General features: G+C 33.4%; 1 protein-coding gene across 2 annotated transcripts in view; it reads right to left on the bottom strand.

Annotated features, from left to right (window-relative positions):
* The window catches only part of LOC114336492 (juvenile hormone esterase-like), a 60444-nt gene extending 40254 nt beyond the window's left edge, over window positions 1–20190 (bottom strand). For both annotated transcript variants that reach the window (XM_028286876.2, XM_028286870.2), the window contains exons 1-3: window positions 20073–20190; window positions 10898–11071; window positions 5424–5549 (exon numbers count right to left, since the gene is read on the bottom strand). In XM_028286876.2, coding sequence (XP_028142677.2) covers window positions 5424–5549; window positions 10898–11071; window positions 20073–20126 — 354 coding nt within the window. In that variant the 5' untranslated portion in view covers window positions 20127–20190. The remainder of the gene's footprint in view (window positions 1–5423; window positions 5550–10897; window positions 11072–20072) is intronic.
* Window positions 20191–21089: the final 899 nt, after the last annotated feature.

Here is a 21089-nt window from a genome sequence, read left to right on the forward strand (position 1 = left end):
AGTAGTTAATCCAAAAATAAATTACGACAATGTAAAAAAGATTATTTTTCTTTTTTTCTACATTTCCCAACAACTTCTCATTAATATTCCATAGCTAATATGCCAAAGAAAAAAGGGATATTGTGTCGATATGTGATTTTGCCCTGGGTATGAGTGCCACCCCTTCGGGGGTGAAAAACATACATTCAAAATAATGGATAACTGATTAATTCCAAGTAACTTTTGTTCTATCGAGTTTTTTCACTAAATCATTTGAGTTATTTGCGAGTGAATATGTTCATTTTTCAACAAAAAAAAAAACATCTTTTTAGACCGTTTTTCACAAATAACTCCAAAATTAAGTATTTTATCGAAAAAATATTCTTAGAAGAAATATAGCGCATACAGAATTTAAAAAATGGTGTATATGTATGAAGTATGTAGACCCAGTATAAGCAGGACTGGAGCTAATGAAAAGTAGATTCTTATTCGACAAATTCCAAATCAAATATTTCAACGAAAATTACCAAAAAATGAAGCACTTTTTGATGAAAAAACATCACAACTTTTTAAAGTGTTAGAAAAGTTTTATTTTTCTTTTATTTTTTTTAAACAAGTTTCAAGTATCAAAATTAAGCAGGTAAAGCTTAAAATAATGTTGATTCCTTTTTTTGGCACAAAAATTTTGAAAATTTATGAAAATCTTGAAAAAACTTGAAAAACTGAAAAACTGAAGTATATTATTTATATGATCTATAAGTTTCACCGGTTCACAGTGCTTATAATTCAAAACATTGGGATTTAAAATAAAACAAATTTTTTGAAATTTTGAAAAAAAAAAGATATCTTTTTCTTCAAAATAACTTAAAAATTATTAGTGGTACCAAAAATATTAAAGAGTAAAAAATATAGGTTTTGATTTTCTGAATATTTCAGATTTTTGCTTTTTTTGAAGATAAAAATTGGTTAAGATATGACTGTTCAAAATTTGCATACCCTGGGTAAAGAATTTTTCATTTATTAAAAATTAATAAATGAAAATAGTTTCTATCCTTGTGGGATCGGTACTCACCGGAGGGACCGCAGACGTTCAGATACAATTAGCGTCCCTTTGCAAAAACAATGACGACTTTGCTAAGTAACAAGACATTTACTCAACACACACACACTACCCATGCACTACACTAGGTACCTGATTGGAAAAATCCACTGTACCATGCCGATGGCCATTAGTTGTCGAGGCATTATAAGCCAAATAAAAAAAATTGCATACACTCGTGATTAGTGACTTGTTCAAGCCCTTTCTACTACAGCCCTTATATAAATAAGCACTTTATACCGATAAAACTTACAGAGCATATAAACAATACATAAGTAAAGTAGCTTGTAAAGCGGTAAGGATTAATTTCATTTGGGATTAGGGGGTTATTTTCACCAGTTTTTTTACCCAAAAAATGGTATCAACATTATTCTGAGCGTATCTTGCTTACTTTTTATGATAGAAATTTTTTTAAAAAACAAGAATAATGCTTTTTTAAAACATTTAAACAAGTTATGATGAGTTTTCCATGAAAAGTGCTTAATTTTTTGATTATTTTACGTTGAAATATTCGATTTGGAATTTGACGAATAAGAACCAACTTTCATTAGCTACAACTCTGCTTCTACTGGGTTTACAGACTGCACACATAGACCATTTTTTCAATTATTTAAAAGCTATATTTTTGCTAAGAATATTTTTTCGATAAAATACTTACTTTTTGAGTTATTTGCGAAAAACCGTCTAAAAACGTGTTATTTTTTGTTGAAAAATGAAGATATTCACTTGCAAATAACTCGAAATGTATTGACTTGATGCAAAAACTCTATTGAACAAAAGTTGCTTAGAATTAGTCAGTTTATCCACTTCCGGACGTATTTTGACGGTATATTTTTTCACCCCCGAGAAGGGGTGGACTCAACCGTAGAGCAAAACAGACATTGGCATAATATCACTTTTTTATTTGACATGTTAGCTATGCTTATACCAAATTTCATGTCAATGCAAGATCTTGTTTCAAATCCAAAGTTTCTTTAAAATCCGGAGGTTTTGCAATATTTTACCTTGAGTGAATGGACTATAAGGCCCATCGGTGGGTAGAAATTGAAAAAAAAACGTACCATACCAAAATAATTACCAGTTTTTATCAAAATTTGCTTGCAATGCAAAATTGATTACCAAATTGAGTGAATGATTAGAACATGGAATATAAAAATGCCTTTGAAGATAACTGCTTAATTTGGCTTGAAGTCGGTTGTATTTTTCTGATATTTGACAAAAGATAAAGCAAAAAACTGAGATTGATTGGAAATCATAAATTAACCATTTTCTTTTTTTTGTCTCAGTTTTTTAGCCCTATTTGATTTTTTTAACATTTAATTTTTTTTTAAATAACTGCTTAAATAATTAAATATTAATTAATGCATTTGTGTGGGATGCGGGCCCATCAAGTGCCCGGTCCCTAGGCGGCCGCCTAGTCCGCCTAATGGTTAATCCGGCACTAAGTGTGGCCTGCGAAGCTCCATTTAAGTTTGCCGACTTTTGTTGTTAGGTCCTCGACTTTTGTTTTTGATCTTACCCAGTCGTTCCTCTTTTTATCTGACAGTCGTGTACCTAACATTGCTCTTTCCATTGCTCTTTCTGTTGTGGCTAATTTATTCATGTTTGCCTTGGTTAGGGTCCAGGTTTGACATCCATATGTCATGATAGGAAGGATGCACTGGTTGAACACTTTGATCCTCAAGTATTGGAGTATTTTGCGGTCTTTAAGTATCCAACTAAGTTTTCCAAATCCTGCCCATGCTAGCCTTGCTCTCCTTGTAATTTCCGCACTTTGGTTCTCTTTGTCAAGTTTCAGGATTTGGCCTAGGTAGATATCTGTAGCTGGCGTGGATAAGTGCAAAAAAGTCAACTTTCCAGTATGGGCAAATTAGTGTTTGAACATATCTCCAAAATCAGGTTTTTCCTTAAATGCTGTTGTTACACGGTTAAAACAATAAAAATACGGTAACTTAAAATAATATTAAACATTTGTTAAGATATAAATTATTTTAAGGGTAGTTTCATGACTTACCTACTTATGTACGCATACTTGATACAAAATACAATGAGATGTCTTGTTATTTACGAGCATGGTTAGATGTTTTGCAACGAAAAAATAAAGTAATTAAACAAATTAAATGTTTATTAAAAGCTACAAACATATGAAAAATCCTACTCTACGTCTGGATCAATTTCTGTTAGGTCTGGATCTACAGATGTCAAATCGTTTGTAACCAAGTTTACGTAAAAATTGTGAAACACATCATCTATCAGCGGCAAGAGTTTAAGGAGGTAATCTTTTTTCCCTTATTGATTGGTTCAACTCCTTCATTGACACATGGCAGGACTGCAGGAATAGACTGTTTTCCTCTTCTTCGTAAATTTACTGTTTGAAATCCTTCATCTCTGTTTAGAGAGTGTTTATATTTCAGAGTTCCGAGTTGTTGTGTATATTGTAACTGTTAACCACTGCGTTGGTTGCCAAAGGAATCTATCGCCAACCTCATTAGTTTTTTTAAGCACGAAAGGTCCTTTACCTTTACCTAGACTACTGAAATCAAAAAAATGTTCTCTCTTCATAACCACTACGTCAAATGGGTTTTTTCTTTTGCATGATCTCACGAGTTGATACCAATCATTTGGTGATTAATTTCAATTACGGCATGATCAGAATCACACTCCATGTGTGTATGACCACTAACTAAGAATTTATGGTTAATTTCCTCCAAATTCGGACACTGCTTCATGACGTAAGTAAACATAAAAGCTACGTGGCTATTTTTATTTTGTCCTCCGCATGTGTCCGAGTAAAAAGTAACTTTTTCAATATCGGACGGCAAACTACAACTGTGTCGGTAAATGCAAGAAGCAATTTGATTTCCTCCTCTACCGGATACAGATTCATCCCACATATAACATTTCGCTTCATCAGTAGCTAAATCATGTACTGTGAGGTTGAATGTCCACAACTGTCTGGAATAAAATGCTTTATTGGTTGTTAGATAAGGAGTGGGCAAACATTGTTGAAGGTCAAAAGCATAAGTTTTATTTCAGTTATTAGTTTTTGACACAGATTTGTCACTTTTTTTGCCATGTATGCCTGTTCCACAAGTATGTGAAGATCATCCCTCTCCTTAGTCACTAGAACTTTGGCATCATCATCTGCTACATTTAATTTCATTTGCAACAAATCACACTTGTAATTATTCTCGGGCAAATTCAGTGTGGTATTTTTAATGTATGTAACTAGATTTATAATATCCAGTAATGCACTTCAATCTAAGATATAACCAGTAATGCACATGTGTATAAACTGTTGCATACTTTTAAGTACAGTTACGTACTTATTCACATGGCAGCCCATATTATATATTTTATCAAGCTGTTGATACAACTTACCCAGTTTTACACAAAACTTGAACTTGACTTATCGACTTATTCACGCCAGCTACAGATATATTCCTGGACTTTTTCTATCTCACTGCCATTTATAGTTTTATCATGTTCATTTTCAGGCCGACTTATTGGGAGCTGCCTGCGAGTTCCTCCATCATAATTTGCAGTTCCTCGAATGAGCTCGTATAATCACAATGTCGTCAGCGAATCTGAGATGGTTTAGCTTCTTGCCATTAACGTTAATGCCATAGGTTGACCAATTTGTCGTTTTGAAGACGTCTTCTAGGGCTAGGTTGAAAAGCTTTGGCGATATTGTGTCTCCTTGTCTCACGCCTCTCTTAATGTGGATGGGATTTGTATTTTCGTCTAGTTGTACTATAATAGTTGCATTTTCATATATATATTATGTATTAGCTGTCTATATCTCGAATCTATTATCCGGAACGTCTTCTGGTGTGAAATTATTGAGGGTCTTCATGTCTTTGTTCTGTCTGTCGAGCCAACTCATCTTCAGTCGCCCTCATTGTCAGTGTCTTTCAGGGCTTAGCCGCATTGCTGTTCTTGGTATGGAGTTCTCGTCACTGCGCACTAGATGTCCATACCACCTTAGTTGGTTTTCTTTACATTTTTTTCCGTTATTTGATCAACTCTTATTATTTTTCTGATATCTACATTCTTGTACCTGCCTATTCGACTATTGTTCTTCTTGATGTGCCTATTCGTGACGAATGTTGGCGATCACCATGGCAATCTTTATTTTATCTGCAGCAACGCGTAAAAGCTGCACAGATGTTGTGTTGGAGAAGGTTCTGAAGTTCTTCATCTGGGATGTTCTTCTTCTTCCTGGACCTTCAGGATGGCTTGTGGGAGGGCACATCTGGATACATTTCGCATAATGTGTCCAAAGTATTCGAACTTTTGATTTCGATTCGACTATAGAATGAATTTATAAAATGTGTAAACTTACTACTGGTGTATAAACGTTCAAAACCAAGCAGTCTTCACCTGCATCTGGGCTGTTTGATTGTGGACAAACTACTTTGTTTTCTGTTGCATTCAATATTCCTTCCCAAGGAGCACGAGGTTTGGGGGGCTAAAAATCACAATATATATTTTTAATTTTATAAAGACATTCAGAAATTAGCATATTATGTATATTGCACTCTCAGAATATGGTAGAGCCCAAGCGGGGATTTTTGCAATTACTCGAGCGCGTCAGATTATCACATGGAGAGAAACCTTCTACCCTGTAAATGTACCTCTACACCATATATTGGCTCTTAATACAGGGGAGTTCGTTAAAGAGGGTCAGAAAAAAAATCTATCCTTAGAAAAACTCGAAGTCGTCACATTAAGATAAGGTAAGTTAAGTAAATGCAAAAGAGTGTATATTTGAAAAAGCTGACGATTTGAGAGGGACGTAAGGAAATGGGTAAGTCACAAAGTTTCAGAAAAAAAAATCAAATATTTCGCGAAATGAACGTCAGATCAAAAAACTAAAAAATACCTGTTCACTATTTTTCAAAAATCTATCGAATGATACCAAACACGACCCGCCACGGAGAGGGGTTGGGGGTAAATTTAAAATTTTAAATACGAACCCCGCGATATTTCGCGAAATGAACATCATATCGAAAAACTGCAAAATACACGTATTCAATATTTTTGAAACATCTATCGAACGGCACCACACACGACCCTCCACGGAGGTGGGGTGGGAGGTTACTTTAAAATCTTAAATAGGAGCCCCCAATTTTTATTGCAGATTTGGATTCTTTATGTAAAAATAAACAACTTTTATTCGAGACATTTTTTCTAATTATGGATAGATGGCGATTTAATAGGAAAAACCATTGTTGGAAATGGAAAATTAAATTAAAAAATGGAAAGTCCCCCACTTTATGGAAAACTTAACATTTTTTGGTTTTAGGCGCTATTCTTCACAACCCAATAGATCCCCATAACGCTTGAGTCACTGCAAATTTAGAATACTTTCCTCCCCTAGATACTATTACTAAGATTACTATAAGTTTTACTATGAATTTTTTTACTAAACAAATTATTAAGATCGTTTTTGTTGTCTTTTAACGAAACTATTGTTTTAAAGTTATGATTTGTTTTATTTAATATGACTATTGTTAACTTACTACTTGCAGCACTATAAAAATAAAATATTTTAATTCTCCTTGTGACTCATTCCCAGAAAAAAAACCAATTAAATATATGTAGTATATTGTACAATAAGTGAGAAAAATATATATATTTCTCACGAGCGCAGAAGTTTGTTGGTATTACGAGCCGAGGGAGAAGCGAGGGAGAAATATGTCATTTTTTCATGTGTTGTACATTGTACTTTTTCTATGGATGCGGTTTTGTCAAGAATTTAACAATTTTTGAGAAAAATCGCAAGATACCTTTCTTGTTTAGAATTGCAAAAAAAAAATAAAAAAAAAATATTTTTCGGGCCAAAAAAGGTGATCTTTTGTATTTGTTTAAAAAAAATGTTTAAACAATTTCTGACCACAAATTCCGCCCGGCACCCTTCAGATTTGTTTAAGGGGTACATTTTTGAATACGAATCCACAAAGAAACCAAATCAGAAATTTTTTCAGACAGTAGCGGTCTCACCACATGGAATAATAGTAGGGTTTGAAATAATGTCTTGCTGAAGAAGAATATTGCGAATACTGCAAAAGAAACCAACGAGCATATTCTTAAACAGCTACAAGTTACAAAGAGGTATGGACCTACTAGGAAGAAAGAAAACAGCTCTTATGTGCCTACTTATTCTAATTTGTATTGCTAGGTCTATTATTCAGTACTAGGTAATAATTCTTCTTCTTTATTTAAGTGCCATCTCCGCGACGGAGGGCGGCAATCATCATAGCTTTTCGGATTTTAGAGACGTCTGCTCTGAAAAGTTTATTTGATGTACACCTGGTTCCAAAAAAAACTGATACGACTCTTGACGCGTATTTTGTAGAAAATTGAGCAGTGTATTTTGAAGGATAAATACTTAATATTTACATACTGTCAATGTCACTGCCAAATCTTAAAATTTGTCAAATAGCTTATTCTGTTCCACGGTTATTAGACTTTATTATTAATCTTTATTATTAATACTTTCTCCGCATCTGAGGGTATCTTATCAACTGTATTGTTTTAAACAATAGATGATAAAATAAAAATATTGACAGTTCAAAAATGTGAACATTATTGCATTGTGTGTGGCCTAAGTTTGGGCTGAAAACTGAAATGTATTACATTTTTACAAAATTTTGGAATATGTTTAATTACGTAGACCAATTTTAACAGTTGTTTTCAATACAGATTTCAATCATCTACAAATAGTTTCTAATGTCTTTTGATGTCAAATAATTAGGGAAGCTGGAATTCAACAGTTTAGAATTTTACATTGAGTTAATGCAAAATTGTGACGCATGTCAAAATTCTCAATGTATTTTAATTGTATTCATTTTTTTTTCGAATCCTGAGAAAACTAATAAATATTTTTGAAAAATTTAAACTCAGAATGAAAGACTACATTATTACCGAGGGCTGAAAGTCCCTGAAAACTTCTATAATATTTATTTTAATAAGTTACAGGGCTGAAAATAAAAAAAAGTGTGATATTTAATTTCAAATATTTCATTCAATAGAAACTGCTTGTTTATTCTAAGTGGCTTTCCGCCCTCGGTAATAATGTAATCTTTCATCCTGCGTTTAAATTTTTCTAAAATACTTATTAGTTTTTTCATGGATCAGTTGTTTGTTGTTTGTTTATTTTATTATTTGTCTGTCATAATCAATATAATGTCAGATCAATCAAATACACTGCTCAATATGATCAAATCTTACTAAGAGTCGTATCAGTTTTTTTAGGAACCGGCTGTACATCCGTACCATTCTCTCAGGTTGCGCAGCAACGATATTCTGTGTCTCACTATGCTTCTTTTTTCCTTGAACCATTCCCTGCATAATCAATTGAAGCAAGTTATATCTCTCTTCCATATTTAAGATTTTCATTTCGTATTTAAGATTTCCATTTCTTTATTCTTCTTTCTCAGAACCTCTTTGTTTGTAATGTATTCTGTCAACGATATTTTCATAATTCTTCTGTACACCCACATCTCGAATGATCTATTTTTTTATTTGATACCGCATTCAATGTCCAAGCTTCCATTCCATAAAACAAAGTCAAGAAAACGTAGCACCTAGACAACCTAATTCTTAGCTCCAAACTCATATCACTTGTACAGAGCACTTTTCTCATTTAAAATTTGATTTGTGATTCTTATTTTAAAATTTGAAAAGTGCAGAGCACTTTTATTCTGATTTTGATTTCCTGTAAAGACCGGTTTTCACGCTACGTCTTATTGTACGTTTTGTTGGATAGGACAAATCCTATACAATAAAACGTGGTATGTGGCGTGTACACAGCAAAACGTACGTCTTGTCGAATCGACATGAAATGCAAGGTCATATTGAAGATATATGATGGGAGAAGCATAATTTTGCGGGAACGGGGAACTGATAGGATAAAACGTTACGTGAAAACACATGTTCACGTAAGTCGTCCGATTTGACTTAGTTGACGACTAGTTCCATTGCAGTTCGCTTCATTCTCTCTAAAAAAAGCCTAATAATGTTAAACTTGCAGCAATGCATCCACGATTTTCTCGGGGAATTCATTGAATTGTATAAAAATGTCCCGTCTTTGTGGCAAGAAAAAAAATAAATACTAGTATAGTAAAATAACTGCAAAAAAAAGTCAAGTGTAAGAAACTTATAAAAAATACAAAGAAATAGACACGACGTAAATAAAGAGACAGGTACGAGAAAATAAACTCATTGAGGGCGGTTTACAAAACAGAGTTGAAAATAGTGACGGGTAAGGAAAGACTGCAAATTTTATCAAAGGCTGAACAAAAATTGGATGCCATTACTCCACTGATACGTTTGACACATTTGGAAAACGTATCGAAGATCGTCTACAGCAAATTAAACCGGGTCAAGTAAAATTCGTCCAAAAACTTAGTAGTGACGTAATATTCGAAGGAGAAATGGAATCTCTTAATGCGAACTGCAAGTTGAAAGTTACAAGACAGAGATAAATAAAATCCTTGACATCACCTGTGGGGGAATCCTACCCACCTCATTATGCACAAACAATCTGGCCTCAATTTTTACAACCCCAACCAGAAGTAGGCACACCAACATGGCATAGAACAACCTGCACATCTACCTGGCATACAAAGTATTCCTCAGACCTCACCAGTACTGACAGAAATAGGAAGGCCACTTACCTACCACTTACCACATGAGAAGAAGAATATCATGGTTAAAGAACCTGAGGAAATGGTTCTCCACAACAACAACTAATCTATTTAAAGCATCAGTTAATAAAATAGTTATAGCCAGAATGATCGCTAATATTCGAAACGAATAGACACGAAAAAAGAACAAGTGACCACTTCTTCGTTGGCCGATTATGTGACAACTTTTTCTGATTCAACTCTCTAATTTTTGGAATTTTTCTAAAAAGTAACATCTTTTATGTTTAAAGGAAGTAGTTTCTTATGTAAAGTTAAGTAAAATGTTTATCTCAGAAGTCTAAAAAATGTGACGTTTCATTTTATTCTTTTTGGTGTTAAAATTAAAGAAAAACGTTAATTTTTTATACCTCTACCTATTTATAAGCAATACACAAATACATCGGCAAAAGTCATTTTAATAAAAACCTCCCGCCTTTCTATATTTTTAAGAATAATAATATTATGTACCTACTTCTCATCAGGTCATGTCGAGAGGATGGATAGGTCAAGAATGCCAAAGAAGATACTATTAAGAAAACCAGTTGGGACAAGGAGACGAGGTAGACCAAGAAAAAGATGGCACGAAAAGTTTCAAGAAGATATAGGATCGATGGAAATTACAGACTGGAAAGAGAAAGCGAAAAACAGGATACAGTGGAGAAACATAGTGCAGCAATTTTTACATATAGACATTAAATCAAATTATATAATAAATATAAGACATTAGTATATATTGTCATTTGTATTATGTAAAATTGTTATTGTTAAGTTGTAAAGCCCTAGGCCTCCAAGGCCTGTAGAGCATGTTAAATACAATAAAAAGTACCTACTTCTCATAGAACTCAAAACTCTGGATTGGAAATGAGGTATAAAACGGAAGGGAAAACGTAGTGTGTATACACTGGGCACAACGTACATTTTGTCGTACGTTTTGCATGACCGGCGAAACGTACAACAAAACGTAGCGTGAAAACCGGCCTTAAGTAATCTCCTGTGGAGTTGATCATTGTTCCAAGGTATCTATACATAGTGGTCGACTCGCTCGATATTGAATCCGTTTATGAAAAGATCCTCGTTATTTCTTTGAGTTTTCAATATTCTCATAAACTTAATAATTATTGCTTACCCTAAATCTGTTATTTCCTGCTGTGGATTCGCCATAGTGAACATCTTGAAAAGCGTAGAAATCTTTTCCTTCGTTACTTTGAAGAATATGTCCACGAATTTTGCCTAAATTCTCCAATTCAACTATTAAATCATCGTCTTCAGAGTGTGTTGCACTTAAAGGGGATGCAATTGCCTAGAAAAGAAGAAAAATAAAATATGATTTTTAAACAGATCTTTCATTTTTGTAAATAATATTTACACCATTTTTTCCCATCTGGGGTTTTAGGCCTGGATCCCACGTACCAAAAAAAATTATTAATATCAAGCTGAAAATTTGTTAATAGCTTACCGGTGTCTAGTCAGACAAACATTGATGTATGGGAACTTTGGAACTGGAGAAATTTTATTTGTGAAACGTAATTTTAATTGTGGAACTTGTCATCCTGACAAGTTTATGATTGTGACAACTAGCAGGTTGTTTTTAACTTTATTCAATAGCAAACTCTATATATGAAAAAATGTTTGTCCGACAAATATGTTTAGTCCATTCTTTCACGGTTTTTGCTCTAAATTTTAAAGAACCGCTTGTATTGACATGAAATTTGGTATACGTATAGCCTACATGTCAAAGAAAAAAGTGATATTGTGCCGATGTGTGCTTTTGTCCTGGGGGTGAATTTCACCCCCTCTTGAGGGTGAAAAAATAAATGTCCAAAATAAGTCCGGAAATGGGTAAACTGACTAATTTTAAGTAACTTTTGTTCTATAGAGCTTTTTTTAGACGGTTTTTCGTAAATAACTCAAAAAGTAAGTAATTTGTCGAAAAAACGTTATTAGCAAAAATATAGCCTATAAAAAAGTAAAAAAAATGGTGTACGCGTTAGGTCTCTGGATTTCGTAGAACCAGATTTATAGCCAATGAAAAATAGATTCATATTTACCAAATTTAAAATAGAATATTTCGACGTGAAATATCCAAAAAATTTAGTACTTTTTGGGAAAAACCCATTCTAACTTTTTTAAAGTGTTTAAAGAAAGCTTTATTTCTCTTTTTACAAAAAGTTTCTAGCTTTAAATTTAAGCAAGTTACGCTCAAAATAAAGTTGGTCCCTTTTGTTTTTGCAAAAAAAATCGGGAAGACCACCCCCTAATTAGCAACTTAAATGAAATTAATCGTTACCGCTTCACAAATTATTTTACTTATTTTGTGTTTATATGATATATAAGTTTAATCGATTCAAAGTGCGTAGTTTTAAAAAAATTTGGTTTCAAAATAAAATTTTTAAAAATTTAAATTTTGAAAAATATGCTTTTTTTCAAAATAACCTAAAAATTGTTCGAGATACTAAAAATCTCGAAAAACAAAAAAAAGTCAGATTTGCTTTTCTGAATATCATGTAATTTTTTGTTTTTCTGTTAGACAAAAATTGATTAAGATTTGGTGTTTCTAAATTTGCATACATTCGTGATCAGTGACTCGTTCAACCCCTTTTAACTACAGCCCTTTCAATAATAAGGACTTTGAAGCGATGGAACTTACAGATCATATAAACAATATATACACGAGCCAAGAAACTTGTGAAGTCGTAACGATTAAGTTCATTTAAGATACTAATTAGGGGTGATTTTCTCGATTTTTTTAACAAAACCAAAAGGGACTAACTTTATTTTGAGCGTAACTTGTTTAATTTTGATGCTAGAAATTTTTTTTATAAAACAAAAATGAAGCTTTTTTTAAACACTTTAAATAAGTTGTAATGAGTTTTTCCCGGAATGTGCTTCATTTTTAGTTATTTCACGTTAAAGTATTCCATTTGGAATTTGACGAATATGAACCTATTTTTCATTAGCTATAACTCTGCTTCTACTAGGTGTAGAGACGTGATATATACACCATTTTTTTAAACTTTTTACAGGTTATATTTTTGCAAAGAATGTTTTTTCGACAAAATACTTACTATTTGAGTTATTTGCGAAAAACCGTTTAAAAGCGTGGTTATTTTGTTGAAAAAATGAACATATTCACTGCCAAATAACTCGAAAAGTATTGACTTAGTGAAAAAACTCTATAGAACAAAAGTTACTTAAAATTAGCCAGTTTATCCATTTCCTGACTTTCTTTGGACGAATATTTTTTCACCCCCAAGAGGGGGTGAAAACCACCACCAGGGCAAAAGCACATATCGGCACAATATCACTTTTTTTCTTTGACTTGTTAGCTATGTGTATGCCAAATTTCATGTCAATCCAAGCGGTTCTTTAAAATTTAGAGGTTTTGCAATATTTTACCGTTAAAGAACGGACTAGTTGGTCATTTTAATATATCAGACACGTAGACCATGTCATATGACAATAATTATGTTTGTGATAAATAGTAGTCTGATTTTTGCATGAGAGTTTAATGAAAGGGTAATAAATTAATTGGAAGTTTTGTCCGACAAAATAAATACATGGGACGTTTTCGTAGCCTGACGTTCGAAACCTGTAACCTGTTACACAATTAAAACTTCTCCTATTTCAGTGTTCCCGTGCATCAAAGTTTGTCCGACTAGACACCGTTAAGCTATTAACAAATTTTCAGCTTGCTAATAATAAACTTTTTTTTGGTACGCGGGATCCAGGCCTATTTTACTAGTCCCACATCATGCGCTTCCTGGGTGGCAGATAGGAGGAGAATGCTTAGAATATTATGGAAGGACAGAGTCGGAAATGAGAAAGTATAAAGGAGAGTGGGCCTCTAGGATAGGCTTTTTGATTATCGATGGTGAAAGTTTCCAATCTCCTTTTTAGAAATTTGGTTCTATTACCCTTAAATTAAAGAGAAATATGTAATTTTACTGTTTACAAGCTCCTATGTTGTTATTTCATATATGGCCATCTATCAGCCAATTAATGAAATAACGACACAGGAGCTTCTAAACAGTAAAAATACATATTTTCTTTAATCTAGGGTAACAAAACAAAATAGCTAATAATTGACATAGGAGGTTGGGAACTTTCACCATCGTTATGTAAAATCGTCGACCTCATATGAGAAGTGCCCACGTCCCAAAATGAGATTTTTGCGCCATCTGATTAATATTTATGGTACGCATGCATAGCAAGACAAAAAAGTTCAAAAAAGTCAATAGATGTCGCTAGAACCACAAAAAATAATTCTACCCAACTACACGGCGTTGAGTGAATCACCTGAAACTTGCCAAAGTTCATCATTGTCATTGAGGTTAGATGTACTTTTGCCGCGCTGCTGTGTTATATCTTCAAGAAAAGTATTTATTATAAGCTAACATATCTTCATGGAAATAGTGTAAACTTATTGAAAGTAACTTCAATTTGATCATATTATTATAGTTTTTGTGTTAACTACATTTAAGTAGTATTATTGTCCTTAAAACCCCGCATTTGTTTTTCTTGTGGTACTTAACATTTTTCACAGTTTATTTTTGGCGCTTTTTTTTATGGAGTTACGCATATTTCTTCATGATTTTCAATATTAAATGTACCTAACTCCAAAAATTTTCCTTGTTTTAAGAATGGAAGTTGCCTAACTCCATTTAAAAGTAATAATATTTTAAAAACAGATCGATCTTTATGAGAAGGCTGACGGACACTATTCTAAGTAACTGTGTCAAATAAGATAAAGTTTTAAGTCAAAATCATTCTTTAAGTCAGTTTTTTCGTCTGCTGTAAAATTTGTTAATTTGGACTTTTCATATGAATTGGAAAAGACTGTAAGACGTACCTACTTTTCATATGAGGCCGACGAAATGCAAGAAGATTGCATATTCATTAATTGCACATATTACGAGGGGAGCTATACACCTTTCATCAACTAGTACTAAACGGAAAGATAAAGGATAGTGGAGGTCTAGGTCGTAAAAAGATGTCATGGCTGCGTAATCTTCGCGAATGGAGAGGAATCCACAGTTGCACAATACTGCTGAAAATAAAATAATTTAATCCTGTCTAGCTAACATCTCACCTGACAAGACAATGTATAATGGACGCCTACGCAAAAATGCATGGTATCTTAAGAAAAAGATCGACTATGCACTGTTGTAAAAAATAAATTTTACTTCTATAATTTTACTGGAAAAATGGCTGAATCCAAACCCTTGGGGCACACTGGGAAAGTAAACATGGTCAAGGTGATTGCAAAATGTATTTTGGATAAACATGTGCCAATAGATCTTAAGTAGTGTGGAAAACCAGTATGAATCAGCTAAGTCACAATAGGCTTTCTAAAGGGAAAAGTACTTTCTCTCCCTAGGGGAAAGTACGACTTTGCTCCCTACAATCAGGTCAGGAAAAATATACTTTCGGTAGAGGTGGGTGGAAAAAGATGTTTACCAGTAATTTTATTGCTAGAATCTAATCTTATGATTGTATTTATTAATAATATAGGTATGCAAAGTCCGCAGATAGTGTACTACTTTTTTATAAACACAATGGCGCCTGAAAATCGTGTTTTTTTCAATTTTTGTTCTATAACTCCAAAGATTTTAACTTTACACCAAAAACACTCAAATACAAATTCACCGTAATTAAATTATGCATAGAGATATGTAAAATTGATTGCAGACGAAGAAGCTTTATTTCGAAATTTGACAATAATGAGTTAAGACGATTTTGAGTACTTAGAAAGTGTGACCAAAAATAAAAAAAAGATGATATCAACTTTTGCGAATCATACCACCGCGTGTCAGTCCCTAATGTATTTGAATGACTGGTAAAAAAAGTATTTTTGAACTGTGTAAAATTTATTAATTCCTAGCTGAACACTTTCGGCTTACAAAGCCATTTTCAGAGCTATGGTCAAATGTTAAAGTACCACTTATAAATTACTTATAAAGAAAAGGATCCCATTTTTTTGTGTTAAAAAATGTTGAAAAAATTCCTTATGTTGTTTTTTGCAAGCTTGGTCGGAGGTTGAATTTTGAATTTAATAAAGTTGTAAAAAGGTTAAAAACATTAATGAAGCTGAAAATGCGGCAAGAGGAAACGACCTAAAAAAATTGTATAACATCACAAGAACCTTGACAAGAACAAGCCGAAATGGTACCACTAAAATAAAAGATAAAGATGGTGTCGTACTGAAAATAGAACAACAAATTCTTACTAGATGGATGGAATATTTCAAAGAAATGTATGAAGAACAGAATATAATAAACGAAATAGAAGAGGAACCTAACAGAAAACCAATGAACATGAACACCGAAGAATTCACCCATGAAGAGATAAAAGATGCAATTAAACAATTAAAAAGAGGAAAAGGGGCCGGAATAGACAATATCCCTGCTGAGTTAATCAAAGCAGACATCGAACGTCCACCTCTATACTGTACACACTTTTAAATAAAATTTGGAGAACCGAAGAGCTACCCAGAGAATGGACGCAAGGCTTAATTGTAAAAATTCCTAAGAAGGCCGACACATCCAAATGTGAAAATTGGAGGCCGATCACCCTACTATGCACAACAAGCAAAATAATGACCCGAATCATGCTTGAAAGAATGAAGAAGGAATTTGATAAAGTTATAAGAGAAAACCAAGCTGGATTCCGGGCACGAAGATCCTGCGTGGACCACATTTGTACGATGAGAACGATTATAGAACAATCATTAGAGTTTCAGAATAAGCTATATCTGAACTTTATAGACTTCGAGAAAGCGTTTAATCGTGTAGATCGCAAAGCCTTATGGAAATTGCTAGAGAAATACGGAATGCCTCCCAAGTATATCAGAATTATAAAGCTGTTCTACGAAGGGTCCACAGCACACATAGTCCACGAAGGCAAGTTAACAAAACAAATAGATATTGGTACAGGAGTAAAGCAAGGCTGTGTGCTCTCTCCAACCGTATTCCTGATAGTAATCGACTGGATCATGTCTAAGGCTACTAGTAATAAGACTGGAATAAGATGGAATATTTTTAACCAACTTGAGGACTTGGAATTTGCAGATGAAATATGCCTTTTAACAGAAAAAAGACAACAAATGCAACGCAAAACTGAAAAAGTAGCAGAGGCAGGGAAGAAGTTCGGATTAACATAAACGTCAGAAAAACTAAGATAATGAAAATAAATAGGTACACCAAGAGAAATGGGAATATCACTGGGAGGCACGGAATTAGAAACGGTAGAGAAATTTAACTACTTGGGTAGTGTTTTGAACAACAAAGGAAGGACGGAGGAGGACGTAAAACGGAGAATAGGAATAGCTCAAAACGCATTCAATATGCTAAGGAAAATGTGGTCTTCACGTCAGATGACAAGTAAAACCAAGATAAGATTATTCAACAGCAACGTGAAGACTGTGTTATTATACGGAGCAGAAACTTGGAAAGTGTCAAGAAAATGTATCGGACAGATGTAAGTGTTTATAAATAAATACCTAAGGAAGATTCTTAACATTTACTGGCCAAACCGCATATCAAACCAAGAATTATGGACAAGAACTAACCAGGTACCTATATCTAAGACAATATGCAAAAGGAAATGGAGTTGGATGGGGATTAGGCACACACTAAGAAGACCTGCTACAGACATAGCGAGGCAAGCCCTAGAATACACACCACATGGCAAGAGAAGACCAGGTAGACCCTTAGACACGTGGAAAAGAAGTGTGGACAAAGAAATTAATGCTATTGGGAAAACCTGGGCAGAAATAAAGATTAGCGCAAAGGATAGGACAGAATGGAGGCAGACAGTTGACGCCCTATGCTCCGCATGGAGTGAAGAGGAATAAGTAAGTAAGTTATGGGAGTCTTCAATAAATAATAGCATTGTTTTTTCAATATTCCACTCCATGTCGCACGATAAAAGCCGCACCGATCCGTTGATTGCTGGATAGCGGCGACACTGTTCCACACGTTGAAATTTGCCGAATGGTGATGCATGCGTCCCAGCAACAACAGTCAACATGTGGCATACGGGAAGCGTATTTCCGTTTACGTGTTCATTTCAAGACAGTGCGGTTTTGAAATAAACACCGAAACGGTAATACATACTTAATTCCAAAAAGGTGTTGATTTGAAAGAGCCAACCGACGAAATGTGCACGGGTTTGTACCGAAACATGTGTCGTTGGAATGCTACAAACAAGTGCGTAGAACCGTTGTAGAACTAGGTATATTAATTGCAAGTTGCTGTTTATCAACTTGGCTTTGAGGGTTGTGTTGTGTATTGACATCATTTTAAACGTGATGGAGCAGTTTAAAAGTGGTTTTACTAATATCTCGCAAGATTTTGAAATTCTGTTGTTTGAACAAAACTCATTTGAAGAAAACAGTAACTATAAGTGCAAAGTTCAGTGTTCGTTATCTTATACCGGAAACTACGATGGCATTTGTGGATTTATTCTTATACCTATTATTAACAAATTTTCTGCAGAAACCAAAATAAATTGGATAATGAAGAGGCTCTATCCTACACCTAAGTATACGATTTGAGTTCCGCAAGATACCTATATGTTTGTCAGCTAACAGAAAAGAACAAGTCGAAAACAGAATAAAAGGAGCTACTAGAAACTTCAATTGTAAGGCAAATATAAGTATCTATAAGATTGTTTGTTAAGGAAGATCCTATATTTGTGTTTTGGTTACTCCAATAATGCAAAGAGTTTACTTAGAAGCTGGGTTAGCTGATGAAATGGTATTCATCGATACAAGTGGATCATAATGTGATCAAACTAACACGTGCGTAACTTTTATATTAAGGTAGCATTCGTGCATTACCTATAGCTGTAATTTTATATACAAGTCAATCACAGCATAATAAAATTATACTGTTGCTTTTCAAACAGCTAAACAATAATTTTTCAGCTGAAACCAAACTAATTTTTTAATAGAATACTAATAGGTCTGGATCCCTCGTATGAAAAAAAAGCTGTATAATAGCAAGCTGACAATTTTTTAATAGCTTAAGGGTGTCTAGCCGGACAAACTTTAATGTATGGGAACACTAAAACAGGGGAAGTTTTAATTGTAGAATAGGTTAAAAATTTGGAACGTCAGACTACGAAGACGTCCCATGTATTTTGTCGGACAGAACTTCCAATTTATTTGTTAGATACCCTTTCATTAAACTGTCCTGCAAAAATGAGACTGCTATTTATCACCAACTGGGCATTTTAATGTGTGGAACACGTAGAACATGTCAAATCAAAGTAATTATGACAGGTGACAAATAGCAGTCTGATTTTTGCATGAGAGTTTAATGAAAGGGTAACAAATATCAATTGGAAGTTCTGTCCGACAAAATACATGGGACGTTTTCGTGGTCTGACGTTCCAAATTTTTAACTTGTTCCACAATTAAAACTTCCCCTGTTCCAGTGTTCCCATACATCAAAGTTTGTCCGACTAGACACCCTTAAGCTATTAACAAATTTTCAGCTTGCTATTAATCAACTTTTTTTTTATACGCGGGATCCAGACCTATAAAGTTATATTGTGCATTACTAAAAAATGTTTACGTATTATAATAGTTTACTTTAATACAGGATATTTTGGTACTACTTTGAGTTTTTTGAAAAGTTAAAAAAAATAGAAGAAAACTTTGGTAACAAAATTGTTTTGTTTCGACAGATCCAACGAATGATATTTGTTATTTTGCAGATAGGAGCCATTTGTGATAAACAGTTCAAGTAAAATAAAATAACGTTACAATTTAACCTACACGTATTTGTGATAATTTTACGCGCCAAGTTTTTTTACAAACCAGTGCGCATTTCAGAATAAAACGTCTTGAAATGCACACGTGTTTGGAAGCATATAAGCTCCACCGTTCCCGTGCCTATTTCAAAACTACCCTGTCTTGAAATGTACACGGAAACGTAAATACGCATACGGGAAGGCGACTTGATTTATGTCGCTTTCTGTCTCTTGAATGGAAAGACTTTGTGTAGCATGCGACAATGACGCATGCCTCATGTTGCCTCAATGAAATTGCGTCGTATTACATTTGAGGGCATGAATTTTGCATGAAAATTAGTCCCCCTGAATACAAATTGACGTGTTTTTTTAAAATTTTTAAGAAACTCTTGGTCTATGAGTAACTGAGGGGGGGGGGGTCAAATTTACACACTGTGTAATCACAGGGGACAAATCAACACAGTGTATTTAAATTTGTATTTCCTGTTAACTTTTAATGTATTAGAGGCTTAAACATTTTAACTATAAAAATAAAACAAACTTACCCTTTTATTTGCAAAGTACAACAAAAAACACAAAACTGCTAATCTTAAATGCATGATGCTGCTATTTGACTAAGTCGTCCTGTACTTGTTTGATTTATATAATATGAAATTTTAACTGGTGTTTAATCATAACCCTCTTCAAATCAAAAAAATCAACATTCTTTGTTAAAATAATCAGTGAACCACTTCATGGATTTAAATAAATATATTTTTTTATATATTTACACTTTTATAACACAGAACTTTTTATAATAAAACGTTTTCATTATTTATAGGATCCAATATAAAATTATAAACTATTTTGTTGTTTCAGTTTCTATGTTTTTGTAATCGTCTTTTTTAGAGGCATAATTTCTCTAGCGGATTTAAACTCATATAAATCAAAGAAAATAATTGAAATAGTATATATAATATTTATATACCTATAAAATTAACTTATAAAGTAGATATGAATTTTAATTAAATTAACTTTCAAATTATTTATTAAAAAAATTAAAAAAGATAGGTACGCAACAGCCCGGTTTCGAATTCAGGACATCTCGATCTGCAGTTTATGCTCTACCACTGAGCCACCAGCCACCACCTATCATGATACTACGACAACCTGGTTGTCGTAGTATCATGACCACCTATCGGTGTATAATAGTTATTTATGATATAAGTGTTAAAACTACACGTTTAAGGCACACATGTGAAAGTTTGCAGAATGAGCGATAGCGAGTTCTGAAATTCACATGAGTTCCTTAAAAATGTACTTTTTAACACGCATATCATACAATATTTTTTCTACAAACGTAATTACAGGACAATATCTACAAAAACTTTTACTTGAACTTGACCGACATTCCATTTTTATATTTTTTTGACATTACATCAAAATTGTCTATACGGTCAATACGAACTGCAGTGCCCTAAAAATACGAGGCAGTGCCTCGTATGGAGTGCTAAAAATTGCATTTTTAACACGGTTGTAGAAAAACGTACTTTAAAATTGAATTTAAAAATGTCATTGCATTA

This window comes from Diabrotica virgifera, chromosome 8 (genome assembly GCF_917563875.1).
Source record: "Diabrotica virgifera virgifera chromosome 8, PGI_DIABVI_V3a".
Classification (NCBI taxonomy): domain Eukaryota; kingdom Metazoa; phylum Arthropoda; class Insecta; order Coleoptera; family Chrysomelidae; genus Diabrotica; species Diabrotica virgifera.